The sequence below is a fragment of the Convolutriloba macropyga genome, chromosome 4, assembly GCF_964194025.1.
Source record: "Convolutriloba macropyga chromosome 4, txConMacr16.3, whole genome shotgun sequence".
In the NCBI taxonomy this organism is placed as follows: domain Eukaryota; kingdom Metazoa; phylum Xenacoelomorpha; order Acoela; family Convolutidae; genus Convolutriloba; species Convolutriloba macropyga.
The window spans coordinates 41,067,037-41,081,623 of NC_134471.1; the positions used below are offsets into that span (position 1 = coordinate 41,067,037).

At 32.5% G+C, this 14,587-nt stretch overlaps 2 protein-coding genes across 3 annotated transcripts in view; one reads left to right on the top strand and one right to left on the bottom strand.

Moving 5' to 3' along the window:
- The window catches only part of LOC142337679 (prostaglandin E synthase 3-like), a 250,825-nt gene that overhangs the window by 79,291 nt on the left and 156,947 nt on the right, over positions 1 to 14,587 (bottom strand). The window lies entirely within an intron of this gene.
- Positions 1,252 to 14,587, top strand: part of LOC142337678 (uncharacterized) — a 152,772-nt gene continuing 139,436 nt past the window's right edge. For both annotated transcript variants that reach the window (XM_075387110.1, XM_075387111.1), the window contains exon 1: positions 1,252 to 2,396. In XM_075387110.1, coding sequence (XP_075243225.1) covers positions 2,108 to 2,396 — 289 coding nt within the window. In that variant the 5' untranslated portion in view covers positions 1,252 to 2,107. The remainder of the gene's footprint in view (positions 2,397 to 14,587) is intronic.

Below are 14,587 nucleotides of genomic sequence, written 5' to 3' on the forward strand. Positions count from 1 at the left end.
TGATGCAAAATGATACAAAATCTATACAAAAATTGATCAAAAAAGATGCTAAATGAACAAAATTACGTCAAACATCATCTGTTTGCAAAATTTTTGAACCTCAATAACTCCTCGAAAACGTGAAATTGAGAAAAATCTTTTGAATTCCCAATTCTACGCTTGAAGGGCTTTCTTATGATACCACACAACTCTCTACGATGAATATATTGATCGGCGAAAATTGACTGAACAAAAACCCATTTGCATGCATAGTCCCCCCCCCCACTAAGTAGGGTCGGAACAAAAATAAACAATATGCACTGTGTTGATTGTAACGGTTAACAATGTTCTATTTGTGAAAGATTAATTTAATCTTGTATAACATTCGGCTTGACTTCACATGCTTGTCTCAGTATTCAAAGCGCAAGTACAAAACTGGTTTTGCTCGACATTTTTTGATAGTATAAATTCTTAGCATTGGCTAAGCTAAACTCAATCTTTTAGTCATCTTGTTGCTGCAAATTTTTTAAACAGTAGTTTTTTCCATGTTTTGCTTAGAATCCAATTCCTAACGGAACAGTTGAGTAAAGCAAACGCTATAGCCCTTCTTAAAATAAAAAACCGATGAAACAAGGATGGTGAATCTTTAAACATAATCTTTTGAAACTGCGGAAAAGTTTGAGAGAAGCGGTCCCGAAGACAAAAGTTCAAAGTCTCAAAATGAAAACCAACTTGTTCTGAAACTGAATAGAATAAAAATGGTTTCCTGTGGATCTATTGTATAATTCTATAGGTAACATAATCGCAACTGGTGTCATTTTCTGAGAGCATTGGTAGTTTCGATCTTATTTTAGTGACATGGTTTGAATACAAATTGCGACACAAACTAATTGAAAGTGGGTAAAAGCCCCACCCCCAACTTAAACTTTTCCAACTTGGTAGTTATTTTTAATTTATGTGATAATGAGGTGGAGGTATGGGGATAATTTAATCTATAATTTGATTCTGGAGTTTGTTTTAAAACAAATCCTTCCAAATTACAAGTTCATACTCAACATGATGTGACATCACAAAAACTCATTATTTTCCTCATTATTTTTGCTATTTGAGATGACCATACTTTTAAGTTTAAATCAGAAATGACGACATTTCAAATATTGAAATTGTTCTAGTCACAAAATTTTACCAAAGCGTTCGTTTTACAACTAGTCGTTACATTTTTGCTTAAAATATATTTAGTATCTTTTCCTGTATTTTGACCAATGAAATTTATTAAGGATTTGGGATGTTTTCCTTCAAAGCAGACCGTATATATTTACTGTGTTCGGGTTGCTCTAACACCCTATAGATTTCTCATTCTTTTCTTAAATAAATTTTCCATCAAATCATATTGGCCAAAGCATTTTGGGCAAAATTGTGCTTGGGTTTTTACTTTTACTGGATGACTTTGAATGTTGTCAATTTAGACAAAACATTACTGGGGTTAAAGATCGCGTGAGTTCAAACCAAGTTTCATTTTTGCGTCATAAATTGGTTGCTTAATCTGTTTTAGTGCATTAGATTCGAGACGATACTCCGCTTAATTTACCAGATAACGTTTGGTACTAATCTTTGTTTTCGCAATTTTATCAAACCATTTAATCAAATTGAATTGGCTGTTTAATTTGACCTGAAGTTTTTGAACATGCCAATTATGTTTTTGGGGTGACGTTATTGTTGATATAATTTTCTTTCTCTCGCCATCAGCAGCTGAAATATTATTTGTTCAGTCTATTTAAGCCGCGTAGTTTTGTATTGGTTGATTGCTCTTTTTTAGTAGCTGAGTATTTTTAAGCAAGTTTTAAAAGTAAAACTTCAAGGAGCTGTTTTTTGAGTTTCCACTAATTTGAGTTTTCGCCTAACTTTGAACATTACCAAACGATACAAACGATCGTTTTCGACTGTATTTCAGACTTTTTTCAATGGGAAGAACTTCAAGTTTATTTTATAATTAGCTTTTACAATTTTCGATTTTACAACTTGTAATCAGCAAATCTAAGTTGGTTGCTCTATTTTTATATTCCCTTTGCATCATAAGTTAGAATTATTAAATCAAAATTTTCCAATTCAAGTTTTTCCATCCAAAAAAATGACCATCCCACCTCCGTCTTTGCTTCCTTTGTCTCCTGATTATTACAACAATTCCTTAAACTCTAATTTTTCCAACAGTCCTTTCAACAATTCCAACTTTACACAGTCGTCCCTGGATGACAATGCTGTGGGAGGGGGCGAGGAGTTCGAAGTAAAACAGAAGGTACAAATGGTCCTGGGTATGATCGGCACCCTGGGCAACTTCCTCCTTGTCCACTGTTTCTTCCGCAAGAAACCCAAACACCCCAGTGACTACTTCATTCTCGCATTCTCATTAACTGATCTGGGTTAGTCTGGTAACCGGAAACTCTGATCACTGTTAAAAATCATTCCTAAATAGTATTTATAATTTTTGCGTTGAAAAATGCTTGTGGGTTTTTCTCGCGCAGTTGAGTTTCCGTACCAAAAACGGAACATTTCTTTTATTATCAACTCTTAGGATGATTGTGCACGGTCGACACGTTCGTCGACTTGAAAGAGTTCATAACAACGTTTGCGTCTATTTATATACTCTTGCAGATCGTACATAATAAAATATATTATATTGGATATAGGTTATATAACATAATTTTAAATTTTCCAAAGTTCTATCACCTGCAGGATTGCCTTGAGGTCGACACTTCAACAAAAGAGTCTATAAATTTTGCAAAAAATGTGAACTTCTTATCTTAATTCCCACCGCCAATTTAATTTTCCTGCATAAACTTTTGTCTCATAGAGTCTTCCCAGGTAAAGGTGCTTTTCAAGCAGTTAGATTAGATAATAACTTTTTATAGGAATCTTACAAGTTCTGATGTGTGTTTTATAACATCTAAAGGACTCGTTAACAAAATTAAACGTTCAAACAAGGAGCCTCGGTGATGTGCGTCTGCACATAATGTTCTGACCCCGCGCAACCACATTTTTGTGTTAACTGTCTACCAAATATATAGCATAAACTTAAAGCTAAACAAAACAAAGTAAATTGCGTTCGAGCAGAGAAAATCTGCGACCGGTGATTATTAAAAATATTGACGTGTAGACAACTAGAAAAACAAAGAGGGCGAAGTTACAAAATAACAAAATACGTTAAAGCTTTTTAAAAACTATTAATTTCAAATTAAAAAAGATCAAGTCATCAACTGAATCTATTGAATGGCTTCAACGCCATGAAAAATCTTTGAGTTTTGTCAATTAATTTTTGTGAGAAGACGGTATCGAAGCCTTTCAAATCATTATCTATTCAAAATAAACATTAAGTATAATCATTAAAACCATCTTCCAATGCAATTAATTTAGTCTTTGACCTAATGTCAATGTAAAAATCGGAGAAGACAGAAAAAAAAGTAATGAAGAATTTGAAATTTCCCAAAATTAGGAGAAAATTCATTGGAAATTCGTTGTCGCAAATATTTTATAAATTATCAGACAGCATTGAAGATGATTTTATGATTCACTTGAAACAGGGTTAGACCTCGTTCTTCGCTGAGACTACGCTCGAGTGTGACAGAAGGAAAACGAAAGTTGGCAACTTTGTAGCAACTATTAGCCTTAAAAAAAAGAAAAGTAAAAAAAAAATAAAAAATAAATTAAAAAATGAAAAAAGGAAAAGACAAAATCATTTTCCAAATAAAGACAGTGCCCCGATCCCAATTTTTGAAACGAAAAATCCAAAATTAGATGAATGCTATTGCTGCTTCTCCATTAGGACAAGTATTCGTTTCGAATTTTTCCGAAACAGTTGACTCGACAAACAAAAGGTCAGTATACGAAACAAAAAAGCTGAAATTTGGATAATTACTGAATTATATTAGCAGAAAAACAATACCTATACAAAAGCCTTAGATGGTTTCACTGATTAACTGAAAACCTTAGATAACAAAAAAGAGTCTTGATTGTTTAGGCTCAGTCCTAATACTACAAAAAGAACTATAAAAGCCGGCAAAACTCAGGAAAACATGAAAAAATGCCTAAGATTAAAAAATGTGCTTTATTCCGATATACACAAATTTTCGTCGGTGGGTCTTGCTTGATATTGATAATTATTGGGACCTCTCATTGCTATATCCTGAAAATGAAAACAGACTTGTCTGTAATTGGGAGAAAAATAATTAAAAAAAAAACGTTTTGAAAAAGAATAAAGCCAAAATAAAATCCGAATCATTTTCATTGCAAAAATGAAGGATGAGACCAAAATTGTTCCTGCTACCGCCAGTAAAAACGCCTTTGTTCCAAAAATTGCAATAAGGAAAGGCCGCCAAATAGTTAGTTGCACAGCACTTTCATAGGAACCGGAAGTACAAAAAGAGCTTTCTTCTGAGCAAACGAAGATCGTGTCAGTGCGCTACCAGTAAAAATGGACTAAGTGGTCTAAAAGATTCTATTTGATGCAATTTTTTAAGAAAAATGAAAAAATGATCAATAACAGTTTCACATCTTAATTGCCTCTATAGAGGCTATCTTTTCGTCAAAATTGCTAAATCAGTTAATTTGATTTTTTTATGAACTGAAATTATTAGGCCCTATTTTCCAAAAGAGTGACACCAATACTTAGCAGAAGTTCCAGATGCAACATTTACATCTTTCCTTAGTCACCACTATTCTGAGCTTGACATGGAATATTTTTACCTTGATCTTGAAGTTATTCAATACAATTCCCTGCATACATTGTTGATCGTTTGAACAAACATCATGCGATCCTCAATTAAGTGGTGCTGATCGCTGGAAACTGGGAATCTTGTGTCTGGCTTGCTTTGTGAGTATTTGTCTTTTTTTCCGTCAATTACACACATTGTACAAGAATTGCATTTTCGATGTTTAGCTTTCTTTACGAAAGCATAATGCTAGAGTACTAGAGTAGAAAAAACACAAAAAATAATTGTAGACGTTTTAGCAAGTAATACAGGACAGCAAGTCAGGTAAACAGAATTTGCAATTGTTTACTGTCTGATAAAATCCTATACAAAAAATATGGCCTGACATCTCAAATTTGACTCAAAAACACAGAATTGATCTAGATTGTTATATTCAACAGTTTTTTGCCATCATTTTATAATTTTGCAGAAGATTGCTTCAGTTTAAAGAAAACTTTTATTGAGTTTCACAAGTTTCAGCCAAAATCTCGGCGTCTTTAATTCCAAAAATATAATCAATTGAAAATATAGTGATTAAAAAATTCGGTAATTTTTGCTTTGAATTAAGTGATTAAAATTTTAAGTTTTGGTCGTTTTTTTTTCTTTGAAAAATGCTAGTTTTGTCTATTCTGTAAATTTCAACCGACGAAATCCAGTCCATTCAGCGTGCTATAAAAATTCAGTTAAATTCAGTTGATTCAGCGTGCTAGAAAAAATTATAACAACTTCTGCTTCTATATACAGTTGAAGGTTCAAAATAATGTAAAATCTTAGTTTGTTCCACTACCGGCCTTCTAATAATTGTTGATCAGACGTTAGAGAATTGATGGGCTGAACGCTTAGCTATTGGATTCAGAGATATTGCAGATTGTGATAAGTGTGTTTTGACATAAACATTCGTTAAAAAAAGTTTGTTAAAATATCTGCTTTACATCCGACAGGGCCTATTTTAATGCATTTTGTATTAACGTAAATTTTTCATATTTATAGAATCGACGGTACTGAAATGTTATTTTGTTTGCTTTTTGTCCTCAAAAAATTACAACAGTACTTAGTGGAAAACCCAGGTAAAACATTGACTGTTTTCTGCGCTTTAAATTTGATTATTGAACGAAATACACCAAAGTTGGTAGAAAAATTTAATTTAAACAATTTATAGATATCTTACCACGTTTAAAAAAGACAATTTACGTTAAAAAAAGACACAAAAAAGCGTATTGTCAAAATTTTCTCAAAGCTTAGAAAATAAAACACAGGATTGATCCTCATTGTAATAGTAAACATTTCTCGCCATTGTCGCTTGAGTTCACAGATTATTGTTTCTGTATATAGAAAACAGTTACCGCATTTCACAATTTTCACAATTAAGCTCTCTGCGTTTTGAACTCCTCAGTTATTTTTTTTTAAAAAAAATCAGAAGATAACATTTTTGAAAGTTCTAGTATAATATACTTTTTTTTCAGTCAGACTTTTGGTAAAATATCACCAATTGCGTATAGTGACGCATTATGTTGCCAATCCTACCACTTCAGCAGCAATTTTTTATTAATAAACTGGTGTCAATTCCGGACTATGTACTTGTAATGACAATATTTTAATTTTGATAGCACATTTGCTTCCAAATTAATATCTCTATCGAATTGAATATCAAAGATCTTGAGTGAATAGATTTTCAAGTTATTTTAAGTGTTTTCGCATAACAACCAAGCAGTAAAAGATAAGCTCACACTCCAATTTTTTTGGAACAATTGGCTCATTATCTTTCCATCCCCCCCCCCGGCTTAGTGGGCTGGAGGAACTACATGCTCAATTGTATTTTTCTCAATTAATTATGGCCGATCAAGATACTCATAGAGAGTTTTGAGTGGTGTCATTAGAAAACTCTCAAGCGTAGAATGTATAATGTTTAATTAATAAGGTTTTTTTTCAGTTTCATTTTTTCGGGGATTGATGAAGACTTTAAACTTTTTTCAACATTTGACCTCGTATCCACTTTTAAAGTAATTTTTCTTTGTAACGTAATACTCTGAAATTTGGACCAATTTTGTGTCCTATTGAGCAGCTGGCGATAGAAAGCGTGCTTTTTAAAAAATCGTGGTTTTTAACAAATCAGGGGAGGTCTCTCTGATTGCATTTGAGCGCTGTCTTTCTTCAAAATCTTTCCATAAAAGTTTTGTTTTCTTCCCATGTCCATTATTTTGCTAAAACATTTAATGAAATTTGGTCAAAAACAAATTTCACTCACGATAGACCAAAACCCAATGCACATGTTTTTTTTCACGGTTCGACACTGTTTTTTTAGTAAACCTACTAGTTTTGATTTTTACCGCTGTATCTCTTCTTCCTTTGTAGTTCCATGACTTAAACAAGTATATGAAATGTTTATGAATGTCCAATTGACTTCTTAAATAGGTACAGATGAACCTATCGTTTGAGTTCAGTTGATGACTAATAGTTTTTTGACTCTGAACAAATTTTTTGATAGAAAGAATGCTGAACCTTTCATTTTAACCCCGTTCTAATCTTAATTCAGTCAATTGGCAGCTTCATGCCACCAATGACAAGTTTCGTTTTGTTTCAGCTAAATAAACAACAGAATCTACTCGTTGATACTAGTGATACTATGTTTATCAAATGATTTCATAACTTTGAGGCAAGTCATTAAAAGACTTTTTAAGATTTGCCCCAATTTTTTCCTGTTCTGTCATATTGACCCAATCCTGATATGTCCAAATTTTTTTTGAATAGCGGCGCAATTAACAACATTTATTAGTCTTGGCAAAAAGCTTATCGTTTCAATCACTTCAGTACTTTTTATTGCGCATTTTTGTTGTAAATTTGGCTTATGTTGTTGTTTTTGTGGCCGTATGATTGATTCTGAATAATAACAGGAAGTATTGTTTTACTATGGAGGTATAACTTTGAAGTACTCTAATGCATTCAGTTGATTGCCAATTGTTTTTAATGTCCTTCAAGTTAATTGTATTCAAAAATATCGGAGTATGTGTCAACATTGCCCTTTTTCGTCGACTTGAAATTTTGTCAATTTTATGTCAGGTACCATCCACCGTCTTGTGAAGCCGACATTATTCTTTTTCAGTTTTGTGTTTTAACTGATGTTTTTATTACTAAGAGTTTAGTTTTGGGCGTAATCGAAATTTCTTGTTGGTATTTCTGTGGTTTGTTTTTTCTCGTTGTCTTGATAATGGTGAGTCTCATTGGACCCCTTATGCGGCATTATCTAGTTCAATTAGTGGTATGAGTTTGTAACAGCTAGTGAAATTTGGAAAATTTTATCTGTTCTTTATTTGGTAGACAATCAATTAAAAAGTGTGAATGAGTGGGGTCGGAACATTATGCGCGCACGCACATCATCGAGCCTCCTTGTAGTCTTGATTTTACTTTGCATTATGTGAACTCATCAGAAAAACTTATAACTTAACGTGTGTAGTAGAATTTTAAGTCTTCTGTAGTAAGTTTTAATTATGCCGAAAGTATCGGAAGCATACCAAACATTTGGTGACCATACCACCCTGCAGGACTCATTGCCATTAAACCGAAAAACTGTTTTTTTAACTTTATATCGTAATCATACTACACGAACTTTTCTCCAGGAAGAGCCGATCGGCCACAGCCAACTGAATAAATTGACAACACTTTGATTTTGTAGTCTATCTTTATGGTTTGAAACAACCTTAAAGGACTTCAGGTTTTGGAACCTCCTCCAGAATCGAAATGTTGGCCTTTTGAAGCTGATTTGCTGATTTCTTTCTAATTTACAAGAAATCAGATATGAATTCAATATGACAACTAAGCACATTAAATTAAAATATTAAGTCTACAAGGGACCGCATATGTCATAGGACGATTACCAGGGTTTTTAAAATGGACAACCCGAGTCTTATCCCCTCCAAATCAAACTCAGTCTTCGTAGACCGGAAATTAAGCAATGGATGAAAGATCCCATCAATTCTGTCCCTTATGATTTAGGTTCCGGTTTTCGTATTAATATTTGAATCAAATTTACACTCAGGACCTCACAATCGAACCACGCAGAGTTTGAACTGTTTATTTACTCTAGGGTGTCGGTTGCCATAGCACTGCAAGTTATATACGCCTCAGTAAATGTTATATTAAGCATATAAGGGTAAAAACAGTGGCGTTGCTTGCGGGTATGACCTTGATCAAAGTGCATGCTGTTTGTCTCAAAATGAACAAATTCTGCAGAGGATTAAGGCGATAGTTTTGAGAAATTTTAATTTTGGTAATTATACCACAACCTGATTCCCAGCAATGAATGAATACCCTTCGGTTTCAACTCTTCCATGGTCTAATGATTTCAAGCCGTTTCAAATTGTTAACTGTAATCCTTTGCCTGCGTATTTCGAATTATGGATGGCTGAAACTTCACATTGATACTAGAACAAGTAACTGTTTCTAAACAAGTTACAAATTTTAGAATGAATTAAACTGCTTGCTTTTGTTATGAATTCACACTGTAACAACTTCAATGTAAACAATCACAGGCAACATTCCCGAAATTGACTTGGGGGATAGGATAAAACCGAGTTTTGAACAAAAATTAATCTCAAGTTTATGAAAATTGGGGTTTGACTTAATTCATGTTGCATTTAAATCCCATTCCAAAAGATTAACTGAAGTGGTCAGTTACACCAGGGTCCACTAAAAACTCAAGATGACATTTGAAATGTACTACAGTGAAAACTCGGGAAATAACAGGAAGCATCGGGAAAAAAATAATAATCTCAATTCGCAAAATTTGTAAAAATTTTTAACTCAGAAACTGTAGATTCACATAAGAGTTGCATAATTTGGACTCTGATAAAAACTCGATAGAGAAAAGAATAAAAGCAAAAACAGATTTGTTATAGTTACATTTTGAAACGCAAATACCATTAAGAATTTCTATAGATATGCAAGAGTTCCTTGAACACCTCTTAAAGATATAACCATACTCGTGGTCTTACATAAACGATCCGATCTTGCCAGCTAAGTTGCCTTTCTTAAAAGTTAGCTGACTCCAAATATCTTGAAATTTCAAGAGTTTAGCAAACATTTAGATGTCCAGCAGAACCTATCTGAAAACAGTTAGAAATTTACAAACAATCTGGGTTAACAACTCTCTGCTCCTTGGAAGCGATGAGAGATAGAACACATTACCTTCTCCGGTTGTAACCTTAAACAATAAAAAAAGATGAAAGAAATCATCAAACCAATTTCCCAATCAACAGCAAAAATAAACGATAATAAACAATGAGGAGCATTTAAATCTTAATTCTGCCTTTGAAAACAAATCAAACCGCATCGAAAATGCCGATTTGCCAACAATTTAGTGTTAAAATTAGCCGTTATGTTTTAACATGTGTATTTTTCTTTTAAACAATGAAGTAAGGTCAAGCGCCAAAAAATTGATCTATTCTCTTAATTAGGCAAAAGAAACAAAAAACGTGGTAAGACAAGTCCTGACTTACAGCTCAATTTATTTTCATTGGCCAAACAAATATTAGACTTTGAATGAGCTATGAATGGATTGAGAAAACCATTTACAAAAAAAAACATCCGATGAAGAAATTGAAAAAAAAAACCAATAAAACTGAAAAAACAACTAGAGAGTTCGAACGTTTTTGCTCAAACACCGTTTTCCCACTCTAGTTTGAATATGGAGTGAACAAATTTCACGCTGCAAAACCGCTGCGCTTCCTGTTTTGGAGGTTCCACTTTGACATAAGGAACCATCTACTTAATTGTTCAAATCAAGTTGAATCAACAACAATAGAATTAACAAGGGAAAATATCTGGCAAAAAGAACTGATAAAGCATCTGATAAAAATTTCTTTACAAGTGCGACGCCAAAGCAATTAATGGCAAAATTTTTTGAGAAACGGTTAATTTCCTTTCTTTAAACGACTAAATTGACAAAAAAACCCAATTCAATTGATTTTGTAAAGAGGAGCCCCAGGAAAAGAACCAGATGTGAAGGACAAAAAAGAACCCTGAAAAATTTCTGATCAAAATAATCCACAAAATTGTAAAAGTTTCTTCATGACCCTTATTGTGATACAATATATTATATAATATAAACAAAATAGTAAAATTGGCTCAAAATTGAATCAAAGAACTCATTAATTGATTCGGATGGTCAAAAATACTTCCCAACCGCGTCATTTAATTAATTGAGACAAACAATTTTTACCTAAAAATTGGAGTTGAATAAAAATCTGTTTTGAAAATGCCAGAAAATCAATGCACATTTTTTGAAGATGCACATGAACGGAAAATGGCTCCGCCTTCAGCTTTTCTCAGCAATTTAACCTAAACGCATTTCCCTTCTTATTTAAAAAAAAACTTCCACAGAAATGCAGGTCCACAGAAATGCAGATCCACAGAAATTTCACCACTAATAATCATCTTCGTGTCGTAAAGAATGTAGCGCCCAATCCAACTCAAATCTGTAAACTAACAGACGAGAAACACAAAAACTTCAAAAAAATTGGATAACCATGTCGAAGTCCATGAAACCATAATCTATTCCGGAAAAACTAAGACGTAATCAATTGTTCGTCTTTTGAACACAAAAATAAGACTAGGTAACCAGTATTAACATTTTTTTTCTCGAAAATTGCTAATTTCCAGGATATTAAAAATCTAGCTATCAACCCAAATCTTTAGAAAGACTCTTTTATTCCTCAGAAGACACTGAGATCTGAATATGTCATAAGTCTACAAAACGAACGATAAATAAACAAAAATTAAAATTTAAATTATTGTTTTTTTGCGAAAACCAGTATCGAATCTGTTAGAACAATAAGCAGTGCACCAAATAGATTAGAAAAGTTCAATTGTTCTTTTCAACAAAAACAATTTAAAATGTGACCTGTAAATAATGAGACCACGAAACAAATTGACCAAAAAGAACTGCAAATAGCACATATAAAAAAAATTTGCATTTTTCTAAGAACATTACATTTGATTCCAGAGTCATGAAAAATCTAAATTACCCAATTAAGTTAAAAATGTGTTCTTTTGTTTATCCAAAGGTGCTTTTAAGAACTGCAATTAACCATGAGTTCTTCGTCCGAATAGAAAAAGAACAACAAAAACGAGAAAAATCAAAAACTAAGTTAATAATTTTCAAAAATCCGGTATTCAAGCCGTTGAAGCAATGAGAAATTCTTTAAAGACATACGGTATGTTCAATTAAAGATTCCGCGAACACCAATTATTTGATTTGAGACCTGAAATTAATGAGATTAGGTAGAAAAGAGACAAAGTTTCAAACATGTCCAATTACGAAAATTACGTGTTTACATTTTTTCTAAGTCATTTGATTTCAAATTAATGAAGGTCTTCAGCTATCTAAACTATAATCAGTAAATAGGTTCATCTTCTGATCATCTTTTGAGAGCGGCTAAGACCTGCAATTATCCTGAATTTATTTTACGTTCACAAAAGAATGCAAATAAAACAAAAACAAAATTACATTATCTTCTGCTAGAAGACAGTGTTGAAGCAGTTAAAGACATAATCACTAAATAATGATCTGCTTAATTGTTTCACTTTTTTGAACACCAAAAAGTAATGACTGAGTCATCATTAAGGCGACAAGACATAAAAGAACCTCAAAGAGGGAAAACAGTAAAAAAAATTGAAACTTCAAAGTATCTAAGCAGAAAAACCATTTCTTAAACCACATAAAATAATAAAATTTAATGCAATAGAAGGACGATGCATACTCTTTATACTAACTTTAGGCTATAATTTGACCAAAAGATGAGAAAAATTGGCAAAGATCAAAAATCCATTGTTTATTTTCAGAATATGTATTCTTAAAACTGAAAATGACATTAATTTTTCTAAGAAGGTTTCCTTAAACTTCTTAGAGTAAAAGACTAAGCAGGTTTGCTTAATCTTTTTTAGGGAACTAAAAAAACTGCCATTATTATGCTTTGGTTCGAATTGCTGTTTCTAACGTGGTTTTGTAATTAAAGTACAACAAATCAAAAAATGCAAAATTTTTTTAAAAAAACATCGACAATCCGAAACATTTTGGGCTTACAAAAAGCAGCGATTACCCCCAAATTAGCGATGCTATTCGTGTTGCCTGCCCTTTAGAATCACGTAATTGGGACGAATGTTATGGATATGGGTAAAATGACTAAAAACATTTAACATATCAATAAAAAATGATCCCTTTTGCATAATTTTGAGTTAAACCATCAAAACCGGCGCAATTTTAAATAAACAAAAATTTAAAAGAAAGCAAGCGTAACAATTTTAATCTTTTGAGTTAACAAATATTTTGCCAGGAATTTTCAGGTATGTTAGCTTGGCATATTTAAAGAAAGTTGACTGAAAAGCTTATTTCGTAAAATTTTTGATGAAAAAAGCCTAAAATTGGAAAAACTTTTTATCAAAAACAATTTTATCCATAAATTAATCCGAAAATTTAAAAATGATAAAAATAGAAAAATATGATCACAAGCAACGAAAACCAGTCAAATGTTCAAAAAGTTTTAAACCACGATAATTCCGAGGAGAAAACGAAACAATACACTAGGGTACCAGAAAGATACAAACGGCACAATTTGTGCTCTTTAAACGTTACTTTTTGCTCAAATCGTTTGATTCGGTGCTAAGGCGTAAAAGAAGTCCTACTATTTTGAAATCTCAAACTCGTTTAAACGTGTTTTCTTTCTCATTTTCTCCGCTTACACAGAAAAGAAGGTTAATCTGCTTTCTTAATTTCTTGTTTGCCACGCTGTTTCGATTGGTAATGTCCAATTTTTATAGTAAAAAGGCAAGAACAACTCAGCTTAAAATTTTGATCTAATACACAGTATGCATGCAAACACCAGCATAAGTGCAAGAAGCTCAGGGCGTCTCTAGCCAAGGAATTATTCAAGTTGTTTGGTGAAATGGAACGATATTTGTTGGCAAAGAACCCAGTTCACTTGGAAAAAATACGAAAAAAAAAATTCATTTCAAAGAATTGTTTTTCCTCGAGATGATGCTTCTCTGCGTAAAGCAAAGATTGTCATCGTTTTCTGCAAAGAAGAGGAGCGAGAGGCACTGGAAAGGTCACAAATAGTCCCGATCAGAATGCAGTTCTAAATTTATAGGCAATTGTGAAGCAAGAATTACCATTACGAAAACCGAGATAAATTTAGGAAACATTTTAGGAAAAATCGTCATAAACTTCAGATTTCCTTAAAAAATCGTCTCAAAACTTCCCAAACTGACTAATATATATTAGAAAAAGTAAAAACTTAACCTTCCGTTACTAGAGAACTGATTTTAACTCAACATGTTGTATTATTTGACATTCTATCTATTCTAGCTTCCTAATGATGCCTTTCACAACTCTCTACGATGAATATATCGATCGGTCAAAATTAACAGAACAAAAAATCCAGTTTGAGTATATAGTTCCTCCCCCCACTAAAGTGGGTGGGCACAATGAGGAGACAATTTGAGCAATTGTCAACCTTTTTTGGTAGTGTAGTTTTAAAATTAGCAGCTCGTTGTTGTTCCACGGAAGATATTGCAGTTTTGACTTCTATCAAATAGAGGGGATAGTTTCTGAAGCTCTCTTTTCGGTGTTAATGTTCAAGTTAATTTTAATTTCACTATCAGTAACGCGAATGCAGAAGAGACCGTTAATTATGGAGTCAAAATTTTCCGTATTAAATAATCTGATCAATGCTACCGTTGTCTCTGATTAGCTATAATTACAGTACAAATTCAACTATTTTTTTTATATTGTCTTGCATCGTATGGTCAGATTTGTATATTTATAATAATTTTTGTTTATTTTGCATTGGCTATTTTAGCATTGTTAACTTGTG